The sequence below is a fragment of the Sus scrofa genome, chromosome 9 (genome assembly GCF_054392235.1).
Source record: "Sus scrofa isolate SSC_HxYL_T2T_F1_AM1 chromosome 9, Sscrofa_HxYL_maternal_Yorkshire_Landrace_v2.0, whole genome shotgun sequence".
NCBI lineage: Eukaryota > Metazoa > Chordata > Mammalia > Artiodactyla > Suidae > Sus > Sus scrofa.
Window position 1 is genome coordinate 76,684,410 of NC_139391.1, and position 23,959 is coordinate 76,708,368.

At 37.7% G+C, this 23,959-nt stretch overlaps 1 protein-coding gene and 1 pseudogene across 30 annotated transcripts in view; one reads left to right on the forward strand and one right to left on the reverse strand.

Moving 5' to 3' along the window:
* Positions 1–23,959, forward strand: part of AKAP9 (A-kinase anchoring protein 9) — a 159,263-nt gene that overhangs the window by 119,485 nt on the left and 15,819 nt on the right. For 14 of the 30 annotated variants that reach the window (XM_084974549.1, XM_021102181.2, XM_021102184.2 and 11 more), the window contains 10 exon segments: positions 4,000–4,152; positions 4,516–4,695; positions 6,766–7,842; positions 9,554–9,694; positions 10,198–10,686; positions 10,882–10,945; positions 11,035–11,156; positions 11,871–12,062; positions 12,326–12,514; positions 17,482–17,626. In XM_084974549.1, coding sequence (XP_084830675.1) covers positions 4,000–4,152; positions 4,516–4,695; positions 6,766–7,842; positions 9,554–9,694; positions 10,198–10,686; positions 10,882–10,945; positions 11,035–11,156; positions 11,871–12,062; positions 12,326–12,514; positions 17,482–17,626 — 2,752 coding nt within the window. 30 annotated transcript variants of the gene reach the window in all.
* Positions 21,042–21,652, reverse strand: LOC100516749 (synaptobrevin homolog YKT6 pseudogene; annotated as a pseudogene).

The window sequence follows — 23,959 nt, forward strand, 5'->3', positions numbered from 1 at the left end:
AAAAATAGTAGAATGATTTTGAAGTCAGCTAAGACTATAACTCAGAGAACTTGTAGTTAAGAGGAAAAAAAATTACTTATATAAATGACTAATAGAAATGATCATTTCCTTAAGAAGGATTATTTTCTTATTATCACATAGTCTGTTTAAGAGGTTCTTATTTGTTTTTTGGTTTTTATGTGAGGGGCAGGGAACACATTTGTTGTTATACAACTACTTCAGTGTATTTTGAAAAGAGTTAATTAACATTTAAGGACTTACCATACACTAAATAATCAGATAAATTGTCTGCTTTCTAAAAAGTTGGAACTCCAAAACTGAACCCAAAGGCAGTGATAATCGATTATAGATAGTTAAGTTTACTAATTTTATATTTTTATTACCACTTTAATTTTATTTAACACTACTTGACACCTTAATTTCTTAAAGTGTCCAATAACTGCCTCCCTTTTATTCAAACTCATAGTTGTTGGAACTACAGGAGACCTTAGAGAGCTTATGTTTACTAGCTCCTAGGTGAGACAGAGTCAGATATGTTCATTGATGAGAGTATTAAACTGATGACTGGCCCTGGTCTACTAGTTTTGAATAACAGTGACACGTATTCTGTCAGAACCCTCTCACTCACTCAGTAACTGGAGACTAAAAGAAAGGAATGTAAAATTGAAATACATATATATTTTTAATGAAAATATCTTCCTAAGTATTCTCTTCTACATGAAACAAATATTTTCAGATATCTGACAGTATAAACATAAACATAAGATGTTTATGTATCATTATAATTGAGATATTTCCCACTACTCTCATAAACTATATTTGTATAAAACTTTTTTTTAAGTTTCTTACAGTGTTTCAGGATATATAAGAGAAGGAGAATAATGTGGAGAGAAATAGAAGGAGGAATTTCGTTAAGAAAAAGATGCCTTCAATAGACTTTAGCTCTTCATAGAGCTGATGAGATCTAGCTTCCCAGTGGCAATAGTGAATAATAATAGTTAACCAGTAGTATATAATAGCAGTTAACTTTGTTGAGGTCTGTGCTAGAAAGTGTGAATAAATATTTTAGATGCCTTATGTCATTAATCCTTCCACTCTCCCTGAGGATAGGTTCTATTGATATCTCCACTTTACAGATGAGTAAATCATGTCTTAAGAGAGGTTCAGTAACTTACTCATCGTCACACGGTAAGTGGTTGAGCCTGAATTCCTCCTTAGTCTCTCTGATTCTGGAACCCTGTGATGCTATACTGCCAAAGCATCCAGGTATGTTTTACCTTGTTGGTGAGATATACTATAAACTGTCATTCAACATTTATCGAATTCCTACATGTAGACCATCACTGTTTAGTTGTAAAACCTGCACCAGTCTTCAGGCAATCTACTGTCTACCTAGGAGGTATAGATACATTTGAAAGAGAAGAGCATTTAAAAGAAAGCACAAATAGGTGCAAATTAATGTAATCCAAGTGGTGCAGATATCACTTGGTAGCTAAAGTAAACAAGGTTAAATCAAAAAGCTACCAACCTGTTTTTAAGCCCTATTAATATTCTTCTTGGTTTTGGTTGTCATAAACTTAGTAATACGAAAAGCCAGGGACTGACACTGAAGTCTGGCTGAATGAGAGGAAAGAATGCCTTAAGGTGTCATTGTGGGAATTGAAATCTCTGTTTTAATGCCTCAGGTTTAGCTAGTTATGACAGGAGTTTAAATGCTTTAGATCAGTGCTTCTTAGACTTTAATGTGCATATGAAACCCCTGGGGATCTTGTTAGAATGATTGAATAGGTCTGGGATGGGGTTTGAGAATCTGCTTCTAAAACGTTCCCAAGCGATGCCATTTCTGTTCCAGGGGCCATCCTTTGAATATCAAGACTAAGAATTGGACCATAAATTTTATTGTATCCAAAAAAAAAAAGTAAATATCAGGTGAAGGCAGGGCAGCAACTTTGAACTTAAATATCTATGTAGGTGTTGAAATGATACCTTGTCGTCAAAAGTAGTTGTAGAAGATAAGGATCAGTATAAATACCATTACATTAGGTAACTTTGAGGAAGATAAAATTATCACAATTTTCAGTGAAGTAACCTGATAATTATATATATACAACTACTAAATAGGTTTAAGGTGTGTCTACTGAGTTTAATACCAGTGTTACAGAAAATAATTTTAATATAAGTCTTAGACATTAGTTATTAGAAGCAGGAAAGAGGATGGTTAAGAATGTATAGCTCCAGAAATTCCTGAAGTTCACAAGCTGGCTTCCACATACCAGCCTTGAGACTGCAGGACATGGTACTCCTCTCTTAGTGTCTCCCTTCCTCATCTCTGAAATGGACATAATCCTAGTAAAAATGTCATAAAGTTGTTCCAGAGTTCAAAAAAAAAAAAATAATGCATTTAAAGCATGTAATACCTGATACTAAATTGTCTGTAAATGATTGTTATTATAACTAGTATTGATACTATTTCTATTAAGAAAATATTGAAGGTCTTTGCCTTGCTAATGCTAAGATATTCTGATTTCATGTTGGGGTATAATCAGAATATACCCCCTTTCAAGTTCTAAGGTAATAAATGATTTATAGGTGCTTTCTAAGCTCTTGGATCTTAGGTTGCTTTTATTTTATTTGTTACTGCTATCATTTTTTTATAGCTGTACCTGTAGCACATGGAAGTTCCAGCCTGGGGGTTGAATTGGAGCTGCAGCTGGAGGTTACACCACAGACATGGCAACACTGGATCCAAGCTGCATCTGCAACCTGTGCCACAGCTTATAGCAACGCCTGATCCTCAACCCACTGAGTGAGGCCAGGGATCAAATCACATCCTCACAGAGACATTGTTGGGTCCTTAATCTGCTGAGCCACGAGGGGAACTCCTTAGGTTGCTTTTTTTGGGGGGAGGGGTCTTTTTAGGATCACACCCACAGCATATGGGAGTTTCCAGGCTAGGGGTAGAATTGAAGCTGCAGCTGCCGGCCTATACCACAGCAACAGCAATGTGGGATCTGAGCCACATCTGCAACCTTTGCCACAGCTTCTGGCAACACCATATCCTTAACCCAGTCAGCAAGGTCAGGGACAGAACCTGTGTCCTCATGGACACTAGTCAGCTTCGTTACCACTAAGCCACTACGGGAACTCCCTTAGGTTGCTTATAATGCAGCAGTTTTGATCATTGGGTACATACACATTCGAAAATTCATTCATTAAAAATGTGTTAAGAAGCACAAAGCATCGAGCTAAATGACTATTCTTGTCCTCACTTGAACCCAATTTTTTAAATACTAGCTCTTAATGTTCACCATTAGTTTCAGTTTCTGTATAACCATCAGAGAGCAATTGCTTTACCATTAACGGTAATCTCTGCTAAGAAATGAGCCGAATTTCAATTGTCCTGCAAATAGCAGCACTATAATTTTTTTCTAAAATGGTTTTACTAACTTAATTTTTAAGTTTCTGTATTTTAGACCTGAGGCTCTCATGGTCTTAGAGTCTGACTCTGCTCCCTTCTGCTCAAGTAAGGCTCATGGCTGCCACCCCTTTCATTAGGTTAAGTATTAGTATGGACTAAATTGAGCTAGTCTCATTTGGTGGCTGAAATAACTGACTTAAATCTACAGCTTTCTTGAGCCTTTTTGATAGCAATTAATTTAACATAAAATAAGTTTTAAAATGAATGTGGACTCTTCTCCCATAACTCTTTTATGCTTTACCAGAGGATAATTTTAGGTAGGAAAAAGGTTCCTTGTATCCTTCCTCCCAAGATCTCTTTGCTTTGGGCAGGATAGTTTAAAGGTGTTCACTTTGAAAATGTCTGGAAACCACACAGTTACATCTGGGTTAAGGAGACTACTTTCCAGTATTCTTATGGCTCATGTCTTTTAAGCTTATATACTATTGAACTAACACAGCACTGTTCATTCTTTTTTGAAAAGTAATCATTTCTATGGACAGTTTTTTTTCTCTTTCCTTTTGCTAATTTTGATGTCAAAGATCACGAACTTAGAAGAACAGTTAGAACAGTTCAGAGAAGAACTGGAAAATAAGAATGAAGAAGTCCAGCAACTGCATATGCAATTAGAAATACAGAAAAAAGAATCTACTACCCGTCTACAAGAACTTGAACAAGAAAACAAATTATTTAAGGTAATTAGTTAGGAAAAACTTTGCCTCTAAATAACTCATTGTTTGGTCTCGTGTAGCTCTACTGTTAAGCATTTGCTAAATCCAGCTGCTAAATAATACTTAACAGGGAAACATTAACTGCAAATGGATTTTCATGGAATTTATCTTCAACCCAACATAAACTTTTGAATTTGTCATAAATGAAAAATTTTGGAGACCCTTGTCAAACTATTTTAAGAATTATTTACAGTAATTTTATGAAAGCTCTAATTTTTTCCTTTTGTACATGTTGGGCACGATAGCTTGGTAAGAGTTAAGTGACAGAATGTTCTAAAAATCACATTGTAATGCCTATCCTACTGAGATGGTTATTTTTGACCCTAGGATGAAATGGAAAAACTGGGATTCGCCATAAAGCAATCTGGTGCCATCTCTACTCAGGACCAACATTTACTATTTGGGAAATTTGCTCAAATAATGCAAGAAAAAGAAGTAGAAATTGACCGATTGAATGAGCAAATTACAAAACTTCAGCATCAACTTAAGATTACAACAGATAACAAGGTATAGTAATTTAAAATTATTATATGAAATTACTCAAGCTAGAATTTTTATTCTTAGTGAAATATAGTTGATTTATAATATTGTTATAGTTTCAGCTGTACAACAAAGTGATTTAGTTTTATATTTTTTTCATATTATTTTCCATTATAGATTATTATAATGAATATAGTTCCCTGTATTATATAGTAAATCCTTATTGCTTATCTATTTCGTATATAGTAATTCCTATCTCTTAATCCCACATTCCCAGTTTATTCCTCCCCATTTCTCTTTACCCTTTGGTAACCACAAGGTTGTTCTCTGTGTCTGTGAGTTTATTTCTGTTTTGTATATAGATTCATTTACATTATTTTTTAGATTCCACATATAAGTTATACCATATAGTATTTATTTTTGTATGACTTACTTCATTCAGTATGATATTCTCTAGGTTCACTCATGTTGCTGCACGTGGCAGTATTTCATTCTTTTTTATGATTGAGTCATAGTCCATTGTGTGTGTGTGTGTGTGTGTGTGTGTGTGTGTGTGTATATCACATCTTTTTTTTTTTTTTTTTTTTGTCTTCTTGCCTTTTCTAGGGCCACTTCCCACTGTATATGGAGGTTCCCAGGCTAGGGGTCCAATCAGAGTTGTAGCCGCCAGCCTATGCCAGAGCCACAGCAACACAGGATCTGAGCCGCGTCTGCAACCTACACTACAGCTCATGGCAATGCAGGATCCTTAATCCACTGAGCAAGGCCAGGGATTGAACCCGAAACCTCATGGTTCCTAGTCGGATTCGTTAACCACTGCGCCACAATGCCACAACACGAACTCCAGTATATCACATCTTCTTATACCAGTCATCTGTTGATGGGCACTTGGATTGTTTCCTTGTCTTGGCTACTTAAATAGTGAACATTGAGGTGCCTGTATCTTTTTGTTGTTGCTCGGCATGTAGGTCATCGGAGTTTTTGTCTTTCTAGACATATGTCCAGGAAAAGGATTTCTGGATCATGTAATAGCTTTGTTTTTAGTTTTTTGGGGTATTTTTCCATTTTTTCAAGTTTTTTGACATATAGTTGATTTACAATGTTGTGATAATTTCTGCTGTACAACAGAGTGATTCAGTTATAAATGTACAGATATCCATTCTCTTTCAGATTCTGTTCCCACATACATTCTCACAGAATATTGGGTAGAGTTCCCTGTTTTAGTTTTTTAAGGAATCTCATTGCTGTTTTCCGTAGTAGCTAATCTAAAATTTTAAAGGGTAAAAGAGTTATGTTTCAGTTTTTCTTTGAATATGTAAGTCCAATAAAACCTTAATTCTCTTTTACCCATTAATCTATTAAGACACACTGGTTTAACATGCTGTATGTCTTTATATCCCCTCCTAATATTGTCAAAAACTTTTGATGTGTTATAGGGAGTCTCTGTTGATTCAGATTGCATCATATCATTATAATCAAATCTATTAAAAATTCTTTTTAGTATGAGTTAAATAAGATGATGACATTTGGACACTGTCTGTTATAGACTGTTTTGTTTCAGTATTTCACCTTTGCGAGTTCCCATCCTGGCTTAGCAGTAATGAACTTGACGAGTATCCATGAGGATGCGGGTTCAATCCCTGGCCTCACTCAGGATTAAGGCTCTGGCAGCGTTGCCATGAGCTCTGGTGAAGGTCGCAGATATTGCTCGGATCCCAGGTTACTGGGACAGTGGTGTAAGCAGGCAGCTGCAGCTCTGATTCAACCCCTAACCTGGGAACCTCCATATGCTGTGGCCCTAAAAAGACAGAAAAAAGAGTTTCATCCTTTTCAGTTAGAATGCATTAATATTGACTATTTTACTTACATGCATTAGCTACTAAATGTGTAAATCACTTTATGTTTAATGACTTTCTGAATGAAATTCTAAATAAGTTCCTTGTTTGATATAATGGGGGACTGTTGGCCTATATTAGAATTTAGTATGTCTAAGAAGTATATTGTTTTTGTGCGTGATCAGCACTTTAAGATCTTGCCCTAAAATTCCCCAAATATATATATTTATTATGTGTGTTACTTGTTTTCATTGACTAATAGGTTATTGAAGAAAAAAATGAACTAATAAAAGATCTTGAAACCCAGATAGAATGTTTGATGAGTGATCAAGAATGTATGAAGAAAAATAGAGAAGAAGAAATTGAGCAGCTCAATGAAGTGATTGAAAAACTTCAACAGGAATTGGCAAACATTGAACAGAAGACATCAGTGGATGCTAATACTCTTCCAGAAGAAGCAGATAGTTTAAAACATCAGTTGGATATGGTAATAGCAGAAAAACTGGCTTTGGAACAGCAGGTAGAAACCGCTAATGAGGAAATGGCCTTTACAAAAAATGTGCTTAAAGAAACCAATTTTAAAATGAACCAGCTAACACAAGAATTATGCAGCCTAAAGAGAGAACGTGAAAATATTGAAAGAATCCATGGCATTCCAGAGAAAAGTATTAACATGGCTATAGATGATCTGAGTGAAAACAAACCTGGACTAGAAGTAGTCCTTACTGAAGATGCTCTTAAACCCTTGGAAAATCAGACTTACCTCAAATCTTTTGAAGAAAACAGCAAAGTTTCCATAAGCAGTTTGGAAACAAAAGTACTACAACTTGAGAACACTGTGAGTGCAAAGGACTTAGAACTTACCCGATGTCATAAGCAAATAAAGGACATGCAGGAGCAAGGCCAGTCTGAAACAGAAATGCTTAAAAAGAAGATTGCAAACCTACAAAATATACTTGAGGAAAAGGTTGCTGCTGCTCTAGTGAGTCAAGTCCAACTTGAAGCAGTTAAAGAATATGCAAAATTCTGTCAAGATAAACAAGCAGTTTCACTAGAATCTGAAAGAACAGATACACAGAAGTTAAATCAACTAACAAAAAATGAGATGGAGTCAGATGTTTCAGTACTGACCTTGAGAATATCAGAATTAGAAAGCCAGGTGGTTGAAATGCAGACTAGCTTGATCTCAGAAAAAGAGCAGGTAGAAATTGCAGAGAAAAATGCTTTGGAAAAAGAAAAGAAGTTATTAGAATTACAGAAGCTATTGGAGGACAATGAGAAAAAACAGGGAGACAAAGAAAGGAACAGAAGCCCTCAAGGAGATTTTGAAGTTCTCAAGGTTAGCTTGTATTTGATTTTTTTTTTTTTTCAGGTTAATACCCCAGGAAACCCTTTTGTTCCTTTGTTCCTTAAACTACTAACTTAAATTATGATGTTCTTTACACCTAGCAATTTATATATTAAGGTGTTGTGTTTTTTTGTTTTGTTTTTTGTCCTTTTAGGGCTGCACCCTTGGCATATGGAGGTTCCCAGGCTGAGGGTTGAATCGGAGCTACCCAGCTGCCAGCCTGTGCCACAGCCTCAGCAACACAGGACATGAGCCACCTCTGTGACCAACACCGCAGCTCATGGCAATGCCGGATCCTTAACCCACTGAACGAGGCCAGGAATCGATCCTGCCAGCCTCATGGCTCCTAGTCATATTCGTTTCCGCTGCGCTACAACGGGACTTCCTATTAAGGGTTTTTATAAAAAATATCATTGTGTATAGTCATATTATCAATAGAAGAATGGACACAAAGTATATTTTGTTGTCTTCAAATCGTAATATTTATTTTACTAGCATAGCCATTAAGTAGAACAGTGAGAAGAAACTTGGAAATGTTACATTTAGCAAACGTCCTCTGGAACTTGTGTGGGTTTTTTCCTTTTCTCTCTAACATGCAATATTATATGTTCATCATCCCTTTTAAGTAATGAAAAAATGTCAAAATATACTAGTGGGGAGTTCCCGTCGTGGCGCAGTGGTTAACGAATCCGACTAGGAACCATGAGGTTGCGGGTTCGATCACTGCCCTTGCTCAGTGGGTTAACGATCCGGCGTTGCCGTGAGCTGTGGCGTAGGTTGCAGACGCGGCTCGGATCTTGCGTTGCTGTGGCTCTGGCGTAGGCCGGTGGCTGCAGCTCTGATTCAACCCCTAGCCTGGGAACCTCCATATGCCGCGGGAGCGGCCCAAGAAATAGCAACAACAACAACAACAAAAAGACAAAAGACAAAAAGACAAAAAAAAAAAATATATATATATATATATATATATATATATACTAGTGTTCTTGTGAATTAATATGTGAGTGGTAAGTCATGAGCTTTCGCAGATTTTATACCTCATAATAGATTTCATCCTTTCCTAAGAAAAATTGCCTTTCACCTTTTCAGTCTTATTAAGTAAAGGTCTGAAATCGCAGTTATTTGTTAGCATAGGACTTTATCAAATTCTCATTCTGTATAATTTTTGACAGTAAATGTGTATTCTTATGTAAATATCAGAAGATTAACTCTTATATTGGGATTCTATAGGTAATATATTTCACAAAGGATAATAATTCCTTCTACTTACTAGGCTTTTTCCTCCTGGCTTACTGGAGCTATATCCATTGCTGAATTTAAAATAGTAATGTGACTTTCCATATGTATATAAAACTTCTAAGAAATATCTTAGTAATATGTGGTATCTTTTGAGAAAAGTGATATAAATATGAAACAATTTTGAATGGGTAACAAAACTATTTTCATTAATTATAAAATTTTAAAATATATACTGATGACATGATCTACTTTTTTTTCCCTGAAAAATCCTACTTAATGTCTCAAGAATATAAAATGACGGTTCTGAAGAAGATTCCCTATTTGTTGAAAGAACCTGGATCATTTAAACCCTTTTTATCTAATAGGAAGTTATTCTTGAAAAGGCCTCATTAGAATGCAGAAGTGCCTTGAACTTGGTTTTGTTTTTGAAAATGATGTGTTTATGTTTTCCACTGCTATTCAGACAACTACTGAGCTGATTCATACTAGTGAAGAAAATGGATTTTTTGGTCAACTTGGCACACTTAGGGCTGAGTCAGCAGCTACCAAAGAAGAACTTGCCAGTTATAAAGAGAAGGCAGAGAAGCTACAAGAAGAGCTTCTGGTAAAATGAATAACATAGCTCCTAATTCACTTATTTCTACCTATCTTAATTTCATTTCAAAATATATTCTCTTTTGTGAAAACAAACCCAGATCTTAACAGCTAGGGGAAAAAAAATCCATTGTGAATTTGATGAAAAGTTATTATAGATTTTTGTCTCTATCATTTCTGTTGTTTGTTTTCCTTGGAATCTTTGTTAGGGACTTTCTTTTAATCTGTGGTCTATGGAGATTAATGCAGGAGGAGAAAGACAGATGTTAAAAGGAACTATATATCCCCTGCAAACCAAAAGTGGAGACTGATGAAATGATTTCACTTGTGTGGTAATCTGTGACTATACATATATATGTGAATACATATGCAAAGCATGAGTATTCCTGAAATGTTTTTCCTTTTATTCTGAGGAAAATAAACATATTAGCATGAATTTTATTCTCTCTACCCTAAATTCTTCATGTAATATTTTAAGCTGAATGTTATACTATTCTATTCATTATGTTTTAGGTAAAAGAAACAAATATAGCATTTCTCCAGAAAAATTTAAGCCAAGTTAGGGATCAACTCAAAAGGGCAGAAGAGAAATTATCCTACTTCTTAGAAAAAGAAGATAATACTGAGGTTCAAGAAAACAGAAATATCTGCATATTAGAGCCGCTTCCTACAAAAGTTGGTAAAAGCTCCGCATCCCAGACAGATGGGACTCTCAAGGTCAACAGCAGCAATCAAACGCCACAAATTCTTGTTAGAAATGCAGGAATCCAAATTGATTTACAGAGTGAATGTTCATCGGAAGAAGTCACTGAAATAATTAACCAGTTTACTGAAAAAATTGAGCAAATGCAAGAACTACATGCTGCTGAAATTATGGATATGGAATCCAGACATATTTCTGAAACTGAAACCTTAAAGAGAGATCACTATGTCGCTGTTCAGTTACTGACAGAGGAATGTGGTACCTTGAAGTCAGTGATACAGTGTCTGAGATCTAAAGAGGTACTCGGTTTTTATCAAATGTGTTTTTTCAACATTCTGTGATTTTTTTTCAAAATTCTGTGTTTTTAAGAGTCCAAGAAATGTGAGGCAATTTCTTACTTATGATAAAATCACAATTTAAAATCATTCTATTGTGTAGAGTCAGATAATAATGTTTCACAAACATTATTTTTTTTATTTGTTTTCTCTGATTAGGGATCTTCAGTTCCTGAATTAACACATTCTGATGCTTACCAAGCTAGAGAAATATGTTCCAGTGGTAAGTTATATAAATTTATGCAATTTTTATGGTATGTGTTTAAAAAGAGTTTGTTTTTCTTTAATAGTCAATGGTTTTCTTTATTTTAGATTCTGGATCAGACTGGGGTCAGGGAATTTATCTTACACAAAGCCAGGGATTTGACACAGCATCAGAAGGCCGAGGAGAAGAAGGTGAAAGTTCAGCAGATTCATTTCCAAAGAAAATAAAGGTAACTAAAAGACAGACATCTCTAGTGAAACTTAACCAGTGTAGTTTTTATATTGAACATAGTAGTTTATTACAAGTTAGTAGAAAAGATCTTAATATAATAAGATCTCCAAGAGAGAATTACATAGCTAGAAGGACACTTGGAGCTCTGGTTAATTTTATTTTTATATTTTGCAGAAAATAAAGTACAATATATTTAATGATTATCTGTATAAAGATTTCTAAAAGATAATTTCTATTCCCAGTATTTTAGTTTGCCAGAATTATTAAAACAGTATCAAAGACTAGAACTTACCTCCTACATATTTCTTTTGGTCAAATTAGTGCCTGATAATTAAATTATAGAAGAGCACATTAGATAAATAGAAGGAACTTAGATGGAATTTTCTGGTGGCTCAGTAGGTTAAGGATCTAGGGTTCTCACTGCCGTAGTGTGGGTTCAGTCCCTGGCCTGGGAACTTCCGTATGCCATGTGCATGGCCAGAAGAAAGAAAAGGAACTGAGAGATGAGAGCTATACAAAGTGATAGGCCGTCTTGTGGGACTGGCTTACCCTTCCATAGGAAAAACGCCTTCAGTAATGATAGGTTGATGTTTCCTTTCTATAGTGAATCTAACGAGGGTAAGCTATCTTAAAATTTCTTTCCCTTTCTGTATATGACTTTGCAGACTTTGAAAAAATGTCTTAATTCTAACTCCTTGGTTATTGTCTCTAGGGATTACTGAGAGCTGTCCATAATGAAGGCATGCAGGTGCTCTCTCTCACCGAATCTCCCTATAGTGATGGAGAAGACCATTCTGTTCAGCAAGTTTCAGAATCTTGGCTAGAAGAGAGAAGAACTTTGCTCAGCACAATCTCCTCTCTTAGGGATTTAATTACCAAAATGCAAGTGCACAAAGAGGCTGAGGTACTCAAAGAATATTATGCACCTAAATAGTTTTATATGATTTCTGTCAGTAATAATGTACTTTATAAATAAAATTGTCTTTTATGATGTATTTTCACGTAAAGTGCTATAGTTTGTAAATGCCCCAAGTTCCGCACTTGAAGATAAATTCATATCCTCTTAGGCTTTTAATACTGATTTTGGTTAGTAGACAGATAGCACTTTTAGAACATTTCTTAAACATGCTCTTTGAAAACTAACTTTTGTTTTTTATACTCTGCTAGGTTTATGATAATTCTCAGTCTCATGAGAGCTCCTCCGACTGGCGAGGTGAACTTCTTCTTGCTCTTCAGCAGGTTTTCTTAAAGGAGCACAGTGTTTTACTAGCTGCATTTCAGACTGAACTGACAGCTCTTGGTACTAGAGATGCAGTTGAATTATTAAATTGTTTGGAACAGAGAATACAAGAACAGGTATCAATATGAAACTTTAAAACAAAGAATGCTTTTTCATCGCAATTAAAAATGAGTTATTGGTTAATTTTAGAGTAAACCTGAAGGTTCAAATTTTAACAAAAAACACTAACAATATTTAGGAGAAAAATTATTACCTTAAATGTTTTGTCTAGGAGTTTCTGTTGTGGCTCAGCCATAAAGAACCCAACTAGTATCCATGAGGATGTGAGTTCAATCCCTGGCACCACTCAGTGGGTTAAGGATCTGCTGTTGTTGTGAACTGTGGCGTAGGTTGCAGATGCAGCTCATATCTGGCATTGCCTATGCTATGGCGTAGGCTGGTAGCTGCAGCTCTGATTCGTCCCCTAGCCTGGGAATTCCATATGCCACAGATGCAGCCCTTAAAAAAAAAAAAAAAAAAAAAGTTTGGCCTAATGTTAGAAAAGAATCAAGGCCAAAAATTAATGAACCAATCATCCAGCTTAGGAAGTCTGAAAAAGAATAACAGACTAAGCCCAGAGAAAGTAGAAAGAGTAAGATACCATTAGTTCTTACTATTTGTAGTAGTTAGATTCTGTTTAAGTTGCTGTGAATGCTGAGCCATCGCTACAGGGAAAATATGGAGATAGGTTCCTGTGAGCCCTTGGTAATGATATTTTTGTCAACCAGTCAGTACATAACCTTGTTTTATGTGTGTTTCTATTTAAAGATATCCTGTTTACTACATATTATTGATTCATTAATGTTGAACTCAAGACCAGTAGCACTATAACTTATACCTAAACATAGTTTATGTAACACATGCGTTTTCTCTGTAATGCACTTTTCAGCCTTCTTGTGCTTAGGAACGCTAGACCATACTTCATGTCTATGCTTGGGACCGTTTTAAATAGCAAAATCACCAATAAAAACTCAAAAGTACAAAAAACGCAGCACTGAATAGATGGCAAAAAGGATACTTGTTTACATACATTATCACCTTGTTCACGTTTAGCTAAGAACATATGCCTGTGGCGATTTAAATTTTTTTGCTGCTCCATGTGCAATCTAAAAATAATGAGGCTCTACTGTAATAAAGAAAAAAAAAATTAGTGAAATGCATACACTGATACATTGAGGATAAAAACATAAAAAGCTGGTTCTTTGAAAGGTTAATAATATAGAGACTTTTCTGGAAAATAGGTTAAGGAAAATGGTAAAGCACACTTTAAAAATTAGAAATAAAAATGGGATTATAACTAAAGATATAGCTGAGATGTAAAAATAATAGAATACAATGAATAATTTTTTATCAATTCAAAAACTTAGGTGAGGTGGGTGGAAATTTGCTTATCAAAATTCATTCAGACCCAGCAGTTCTACTCCTGCGTATATATCTAATGAAAACCAAAAATGATAATGCAAAAAAATACACACACCCCAGTGTTCACAGCAACATTATTTACAATTGGCAAGACACAAAACAGCCTAAATGTCCATCAACAGATGAAGGGATAAAGAAAATGTGTGTGTATATACAATGGAATACTACTCGGCCATAAAAAAGAGTGATATTTTACCATTTGCAATAGCATGGATGGACTTTGAGGGTATTATGCTTAGTGAAATAAGTGAGAGAAAGACAAATACTATATTATATAACTTTTATGTGGATTCTAAAAAATAAGACAAACCAATGAATATAACAAAAAAGAAACAGACTGACAGATATAGTGAACAAACTAATGGTTACCATTGGGGAGAGGGATGGGGGAGGGGAAATAGAGAGGTAGGGGTTAAGAGGTACAAATTATTTATAAAATAAGCTATACGGATATATTGTTCAGTATAGGGAATATAGCCAATACTTTATAACAACTCTAAGTGGAGTATAACCTTTACAGATTGTGAATCACTATATTGTACAGTTATATATAATATTGTACATCAACTATACTTCAGTTAAAAAAGTAACTTATTCAGGAAAAAATAGAAAACCTACAAAGACCTATAACTAGTAAAGGAATCAAATCAGTAGTTAAAAATCTACTCATCACTTAGTGCCCAGATCTTGATTCCTAACTACATTAAAAGGAAGTAAGCCAGGACTGGAATGGGGAAAAGTACAGGTTGAACATGGAATATCTTATTTTGTAGGTAAGGAATTGCTTAAAGAATGAAGGGAATATGTCAAAAGATCACAAAAGCTAGCTTGATAGCGTTCTCACTGGCCAAATTTGGGACAATTTGAACATCTGAAAAATGATATTATTATTGATATAATTATGACAGATTATAAAACAAAGTTCATTAATTTATACTGATATAAATAAATGAATAAAAAGTCTTACAGTAGAATAGCAACTAGTGTATAGAAGAAATAGTTAAAGTAGTAAATCAGCTCAAGCAATAATCAGTAGTGGGTGCTAAAACTAGTATAAAAATGTTTTTTTGTTTTTTTTTTTGTCTTTTTGCCTTTTCTAGTATAAAAATGTTAAACCAGAAAAATGTACTTACATAGTTTCAAAGTAAATTCTCAGAAAATCCTTTTTGGTTACAAAAGGAAGAACAATAACATTACGGTGAAGAAACCTCAGGCAGCACCTTAACCCAGTGATCAGAGTTAATTTCATCAATAATGGAACAAACAGACATGTACCTCCTGATATGAAGAATATGTCACTTTTGTGCAAAACTGAAGTCTTTTCATGGAGACGTAGTAGACCAAAACAAATTAAAGCCACTCCACATCTATCAAAATGGCCAAAATAAAACTTAGTGACAGCACTAAGTGTTGGTGAGGAAGCAGAGAAATTGCATCTCTCATAACATTGCTCGTAGGAATGTAAAATGGGAGATCCACTCTAGAATATGATCTGGCAGGTTCTTATAAAGTGGAATATACATTTAGCATATGATCTAGAAGGCATAGATGTTTAATCAGACAAAATGAAAGTTTATGTCCCCATAAAAACCTGTATATGAATGTTCATAGCAGTTTTATTTATAATAGCTGAAGGCTGGAAACAACCCAAAAGTTCTTTGACAAGTGAAAGGAAGAACAAATCTGCAGTGAGATACTACTAGGCAATCAAACACTGTTGATACGCGCATCTTGTATGTTACATAACACTTTTGAAACGACAAAGTTTTAGTGATAAAGAACAGATGAGTGGTTGTCAGGGGTTAGAGCTGGGGAGAGTCTCTTTGTGGTGATGAGACAGTTCTGCATCCTGATTGGTGGTGGTTACATGAACCTGTATCTGTGAAAAAATTTTGTAGTTCTTTACACCAAGAAAAAGAATGGGTGCACATTGGGAGTTCCCATTGTGGCACAGCAGAACCAAATCTGACTAGTCTCCATGAGGATGTGGTTCCATCCTTGGCCTTGCTCAGTGGGTTGGGGATCTGGCATTGCCGTGAGCTGTGGTGTAGCTCACAGACGTGGCTCCGATTCCACGTTTCTGTGGCTGTGGTGTAGGCTGGCAGCTGTAGCTGTGATTCCACCCTTAGCCCAGAAACTTCCATACACCGTAGGTGAGGCCCTAAAGAGCAAAAAAATGGGGCGGTGGGGGGGGGGAAATGGGTGCACATAAAAACTAATGAAATCTGAATAAGCCCTACAGTTTAAGTAGTATTTTTCTGGCTTTAATAATGTACTTTAGTTATATAAGATGTTATCAGGGAAAGGTGGCCAAAAGGTACTCAGGAACTTTGTCTTAATTTGAAATTAACTTTTTTTTTAATGTTATGCTCTTATAAATTTTTTTTTCTTTTTTGGCCACCCCACAACATTTGTAGCTCCCCAGCCATGGATCAAATCCCAGCTGAGTTGTGACCTGTGCCGCAGCTGTGGCAATGCCAGATCCTTAACCCAGTGTCCAAACTGGGAATCAAACCTGTGTCCCAGCACTCTAGAGACACTGCCAATCCCATTGCACCACAATGGGAACTCCAAGATAAACTTTTTTAAAATTGAGGGGCGTTCTGCAAAATAACTAGCCTGTACTCAAAAATTCAAGGTCACGGAGTTCCCGTCGTGGCGCAGTGGTTAACGAATCCGACTAGGAACCATGAGGTTGCGGGTTCGGTCCCTGCCCTTGCTCAGTGGGTTAACGATCCGGCGTTGCCGTGAGCTGTGGTGTAGGTTGCAGACGCGGCTCGGATCCTGCGTTGCTGTGGCTCTGGTGTAGGCCGGTGGCTACAGCTCCGATTCGGCCCCTAGCCTGGGAACCTCCATATGCCGAGGGAGCGGCCCAAGAAATAGCAACAACAACAACAGACCAAAAGACAAAAAAGAAAAAAAAAAAAAATTCAAGGTCACAAAAGACAAAGAATTATAAATATCACTTATTTCCCCTTTTGCTATTAAGGATATTTGGCAAAATTTAAATAAGCTTTGTATATTAGTTAATAGTAGTATAATACTTTGCTTTTGATAATTGTATTGTGGTTTGTAAAAAAGAACATTCTTATTTTAAGGAATTATAAACTGCAATTTTTCAGGGTAAAGAAGCATTTTTCAGTATAGCCTCACAAATTTTGAAAACTGACATGTGCATCTGTGTATACGTACATCCACAGGATTTCCCGTTGTGGCTCAGCAGTAACAAACCCAACTAGTTTATTACTGGGGATGCGAGTTTGATCCCTGGCCCCCTCAGTGGGTTGAGGATCTGGCATTGCTGTGAGCTATGGTATGGGTCACAGATGCGGCTCAGATCCCACTTTGCTGTGGCATAGGCTGGTGGCTACCACTCTGCTCATATGGGAGCTTCTGTATGCCAAGGGTGTGTATGTATGGCCCTAAATAGCAAAAAAAAAAAAAAAAAAAAATTATACACACACACTCAGGGCAAGGGCGGGGGAGGGAGAATGCAAAAGCAAATGTGATTAACATTTCAGGAATTTGGATGAAGGATATATAGGAATTTTAGCATGTCATTCTTCAGAATTCTTTGTTGTTAATTTTTTTTTGTCTTTATAACTCTCTTGACTTTTTATAGCGTGTTGAATATCAATCAGCTATGGAATGCCTCCAGAAAGCAGATAGAAGGAGTTTGTTATCTGAAATTCAAACACTGCATGCCCAAATGAATGGTAGGAAAATGATTCTGAAAAGAGAACAAGAGAATGATCAACCAAGCCAAGGTATGCTGTATGACAGGCTCATATGGTGACAGAAATGGGTAAAAATATTTCACTTTGTTTCATTTATTATTACTATTCAGTTAAAACATATTTTTTCCTAGTCAAATTGTTTTCATTCTCACATCAGTGAATTAATCTACCTTAATTTCTCTAGGGATTAAAGAGTTGTCCAATTCATTTTAAGATTCACGCACATGAACATACACATATACGTTGTATATATATAAGATATATATACAGTACATACATACACACATATATGTGTATATATGTAAACACACACACTACATATATATAATTTTTTTTTTTTTTTTGCTTTTTAGGGCCTTAACCCACAGCATCTGGAAGTTCCCAGACTAGGAGTTGAATTGGAGCGGCAGCTGCCAGCCTATGCCACAGCCACAGCAGCAGGGGATCCAAGCCATGTCTGCGACCTACACCACAGCTCATGGCAACACCGGATTCCTGACCCACTGAATGGGGCCTGGGATCAAACCTGCATCCTCACGGATACTAGTCGGATTCATTTCCTTTGCGCCACGATGGGAACTCCTAAATTTTTTTTAAGAATTAAAAAATATTTGTTTACGTTAGAGTTCTCTGACCAGGCATAAACTCATACTCAGCTTTGGGAATAGAAGTTAGAAAATGCTCAGTCATGCTTTGCCATCTAAGCTTACTGCTCCCATTGTAAACAAAGCAACAGCTCTTGACATTGGGAAGAGGTGGTGGTGGTTGCAGCTAAGAGGGTTATTCCTCAATTGCAAGAGAAAAAAATTCTGTGTGTGCTAAACAAGCTGGTAAGGACGTGCTTCAAAATAGCAAAGAATTTTGCTTTTATCTCCTGTAGAGGTTGAAAGTGACTTTAGCTAGCTGTGTGGAGAGAGAGTGATAGTAACTCTCATAGAATAATCCAAGAGACACTAATTTTCTGACATATAAACATACATTTAGTTTAAAATGAACAAGCATTGCCTTGAATGGGTTGTTTAGCCCATTAAGTTCATTATCTTTCTTTGTTTTGAAGCTCTATGTAAGGATAACCTAAAAGAAAAAAATCCACAGTGAAAGTAACCATTTCTTTTTAACACGTTTGTGTGTGTGAACTGTAACATACAGAAAAGTGTAAAATGCACAAATAAATAATATTAAATGAATACCTGTAGGAGCTTTACCCATGATGAGGTATCCCAGAGGCCATCTTCTGTTCCTCTTAGTAACCTAGAATACAGGCTCCTCTGTGGGGTTACCTAGAGGTAACCCTTACCCTGATTTTTTTATTGCCTGTGTATGTATTCCTAAACCATAAGAAGTTTAAAGATTTTCCTGCTTTGAACTTTATTACTCTGCATATATTTGTGTCTTGTTTCTTTCACCTCTCTATAACATTCTTCTCAGTCACATTTATTTCTAGTTCATTCGTTTTTGTTACTTTATACAATTCTCTTGTGTAAATATTCCACAGTTTATATATACATTCTGTGGTTGAACATTTAGGTGGTTTCTGCTTTTCTAGCTATGCTTAAATTCCATGCTGTTCTTCACATTATGATGCTATGTTTCTGATTGCATGTATATGCCTGAGTCTTCTGTATATATACCCAGGAAAGTATCCAGTGGATCATAGAATACATATCTCCAGATTTATTAGACAAAGCCAAACTGTTTTCCAAAGTGGTCACTTCAGCGTGTGCATTTGCTAGCTGTGTATGAAAATTGTGTTTTGTTTTTTTTTTTTTCAATCAGTTGATATTGTCAGCCCTTTGTTTTCAGTCTTGGTATGCAGTAGATTGTTACTATGGTTTTATTTTATTTTGGGGGGGAGAGGATTTCAGAAGACAACTTTATCCATATAAGAACCTCTCAAATAGAACACAGAGAAAAGTTAGGCAGCAGTTATTAAAATACACTCTTTGCCAAATGATTTAACATTAGAATACAACAGGAGCTGAGAAATGCAGCCCACTACCCCCCGCCACCACCTACCCCACTTTCTCCCCAATATCCTCCAAAGTGGGAGAAGTCAGTCAGACAAGGCTCAGTCTTCCTAATGGAAGGAAGATGCCAGGGAGGCGGCTGGGTCTGCGTCTCACAGGCATCCAGGGCAACAGGAAAATCATATGGGGAGGCTACTTTGGGGGAGCCCTACGTCCTCTGGCCAGCACAGCACCCAGAGGAAAAGGGCAGCTGGGAGGTCCACCTCTCTGGGGTGGAGTCCTCAGAAGCCATATGGTTCTTGACTCCTGGCCCAAGCAAGGGAATTCAGGGCCATGGCACTTCCTGAAAGGGGCTGGAACAGAGTGTCCTAGATGGACACCCGAGGAAGGAGTGTCCTGGAAGGACACCAGAGGACAAGATCACGCTGGTTGACACCACCCAGCAGGGGCTTCCCTGGAGACTGAGTTCCAAGGGCCCATCTTGAACTTGTGTCTTAAGGAAGCACAGCAGGGCACGAGGAGGCAGTGTGGAACATAGCAAAAGGGCCCAAGACACCAGAGAGGCCAAGAAGCACCCAGCCTGGGCCACTGCCTGGGTTGCTGTGTGTGTATTTTCATGCTGGACCCCAGGGCCTGGGCCTCGTGCTGCTCAGGATGGGGGTGGGTTGCTGGTGGATGGTCGGGTATGTGGGGGGCTCAGACCACAAGTGGAGTGTTGGGAGCCCCAGGCTGGCTGGCACCTGTTTTTGGTGCACAGGAATGGTGGCCACAGTAAAGGCCACTTGCTGAGACATGCAGGTCCCAGGTGATTGTCAGGACAGTCTTGTCACAACATAGGCAAGTGAAAACCGTTCACGAGAGACTGTGGCACACGCTGCTATGACCCGAATGTTCAAAGCCAAACTGCAAGTGAGGACAGGGCCCTGCCCCTACTGCCAAGGCATCTTTGTGGAACCTGCTGGATGGGCACTGCAGGAAGTCTCAGGATGAATGCAAACAAGGTCTCAGAATTTGTGAAGCCCAGTGACTGTCTCCTGCCGACGTGGAAGGGCTGCCCTGCGCCCCCCAACCCCCACCCCAACCCTAACGGTGGCCCCACAGTGCTCACTGGAGTGCTAATGGTGCTAATGTACAAATGAAACCTAATGGTGACCTGCCGGGGCCTTGCCCAAGGTGGGGGCCCGCGTCCTTCCCAGGGGTTAAAAACGAGCCCTGCAGCATCTGTGGGAGTCACTGAGCTTTTTGGTTTCATTTGAGCCAGAAATACAGCTTGAGGGGCCTCAAATGATCGTTTCAAAAATTACTAGACACGTGGATTTGAACGTTCCCCACCTCCAGGTCCCTTCCACAACCCTCGGTTCCTCCCAGGAGCTCCAAAGCGAAAATTGAGTCTGTCCCACACTGGGTGATTCTGCGAGGCTCTGCATCTGGGGCTGCGTTCTGATGTGGATGACGGTGACGATCCGGCACAGGGGCACTGCCAGCTGCCATCACATGATTGCACAGCATGAGTTTTGTTTCCGGGCCGTTTTATAGAAGGCTTTGGACCGCACTCCCAGCACCGCTGACTTGGACACCAGGTCATCCACCTTCTCCCCCCCCCCGCTCTAACAAAGACTCCATGGTGTTGTGCAGGATGATTTTGGTCTCATCTAGTTCAGCTTGCACTTTACTCATGGTGTCAGGTTCTTGGGGGTTCTGGTATCTACTGAGGTGACCACCAGGCCTGTGTGCTAGATGGTAGCAGGAGATCCAACTGGCCAAAATATCCTGTCGACCTGCTTGGAGAATTCGTCTAGTACTTTCTCTAGCAAGGTAAAAGCCACCCAGGATGGGTGTTCACTGTCAGCAAGGACCACTCCCGCAAGACTGCCGTTTCTCACATAGACGTGGCACAGATATTCTTGTTCTTTGACAGAAGCTTTGCTGCCTTCTGCCGAGCTCTCCACAATCAGTTGACTTGTGAATGTCATGAATTCCTAAACACTGGACCTCTGGAAGAAATGAAGGAGGACACATCGTATGCGGCTTCGAGCAACACTGCCTTGGAATCGCCTTTGTAAAGGACGCTGAGGCCGTAGGGCTTCATGGTGCCCAGTCCTCGGCCCGGCCACAGGACCAGCTCGCAGGGAGGAGGGCAGTGCCGCCCTCTGTTACTATGGTTTTAACTTACATTCCTTTAATTACAGAATTGCCCTTAGTTTTTCATCATAAGATTATTGGCTAGCTAGATTTTTGCTTTTATAACGTGCTTGTCAAATCTTTTCCTCACTTTTCAATAGGGGTATCTGATAATTTAAATTGAGCTGCAGCTGAAAATCATTAGAGTAAAATCGGAGTTCCCTTTGTGGCGCAACAGAAACGAATCCGACTAGGAACCATGAGGTTGTGGGTTCGATTCCTGGCCTTGCTCAGTGGGTTAAGGATCTGGCATTGCTGTGAGCTGTGGTGTAGGTCGCAGAGGAGGGTTGGATCTGGCGTTGCTGTGGCTCTGGTGCTGGCTGGTGGCTACAGCTCCAGTTAGACCCCTAGCCTGGGAACCTCCACATGCCGCGGGTGTGGCCCTAAAAAGGACAAAAGACAAAAAGAAAGAAAGAACTGAAATCTAATTTTACATTGTGTCTAGTGAATGTCTTTGTTTTCATTTCTAATTATAGAAACAGCTATAATTTAGCACATCTTGAAAGTTATACCAAACATTTGTCATTGAAAAGCTGACGGTTTTAAATATCATTACATGTTTTATTTTGTTTTATTTTATTTGTCTTTTTTTTTTTTTTAGGGCCGCACCGGCAGTATATGGAGGTTCCCAGGTGAGGTGTCAGATTGGAGCTGTAGCTGCGAGTCTATGCCACAGCAACTCCAGATCTGAGCTGCATCTGCAACCTGCACCACAGCTCATGGCAACACCGGATCCTTAACCCACTGAGCAAGGTCAGGGAGCTAACCCATGTCCTCATTAACCACTGAGCCATGAAGGGAACCCCTTATTACATATTTTAGAGAAAACAGGTATAATGAGGTCAGAAATTAAATATATCCCTTATATTTAGACATAGGATTAATTGAAGATTATTTTTAGAGAATTTATTAATGTTATTTTACTTGAGTTAAATAGAATCACATCAAAAGCTTAATTGGTATCATATATATATATATATATATATATATATATATATATGTAAATCCTTAGCCTCTACCCCCTAAGAAATAGTTTTAAAAGCAAAGTTAACATGAATTCTCCAAAGCTAATGTTATTCCTTTCTCCTGATATCAGTAGTGTAATTGTAATATGAAGTGATATAATATGAAGTAATGAACTTGGATAAAAAATTTTTAAGTTAAAAATGTATTTATGGTAGAGTAGAGAAACAAAAGAAGTAGAGGAGTAAAAAATCACCCCTATAATCGCTAAATCCTGAAGTAATAACTTAAAACCCAAGAAAAATAATGTCTTCAGACCATTTAATTGTGCATATATACATAAGTTTATATATTTTACAAAAATGTATTCTGATATATATTTCACTACATTTTTTCATTTATTGTACTTAGGGATTAAATATTATTATTAAATACTTAAATATTTCACTTTGTTGGAGTTCCCATTGAGGCTCAGCAGATTAAGATTCCAACTAGTACTCATGAGAATACAGGTTCAATCCCTGGCCTCACTCAGTGAGTCAAGGATCCAGTGTTGCCTGAAGCTGTGGCATAGGTCGTAGATATAGCTCAGATCTGGCATTGCTGTGGCTGTGGTGTAGGCTGGCAGCTATGGCTCCAGTTCGACCTGTTGCCTGGGAACTTCCATGTGCCACAGATATGCCCCAAGAAAGAAAGAAAGAAGGAAGGAAGGGAAAAAGGGAAGGAGGGAGAGAGAACATTTCAGTTTGTTTTCATTATAACTGACATTTAACAGGGATCTGGTATGTTTTAAAGAAAAAACCATGATCCATATTGGCATTTTTTTTTTTTTTTAATTTTCCCACTGTACAGCAAGGGGGTCAGGTCATCCTTAGATGTATACATTGCAGTTACAGTTTTTTTCCCCCACCCTTTCTTCTGTTGCGACATGAGTATCTAGACATAGTTCTCAATGCTATTCAGCAGGATCTCCTTATAAATCTATTCTAGGTTGTGTCTGATAAGCCCAAGCTCCCGATCCCTCCCACTCCCTCCCCCTCCCATCAGGCAACCACAAGTCTCTTCTCCAAGTCCATGATTTTCTTTTCTGAGGAGATGTTCATTTGTGCTGGATATTAGATTCCAGTTATGAGTGATATCATATGGTATTTGTCTTTGTCTTTCTGGCTCATTTCACTCAGGATGAGATTCTCTAGTTCCATCCATGTTGCTGCAAATGGCATTATGTCATCCTTTTTTATGGCTGAGTAGT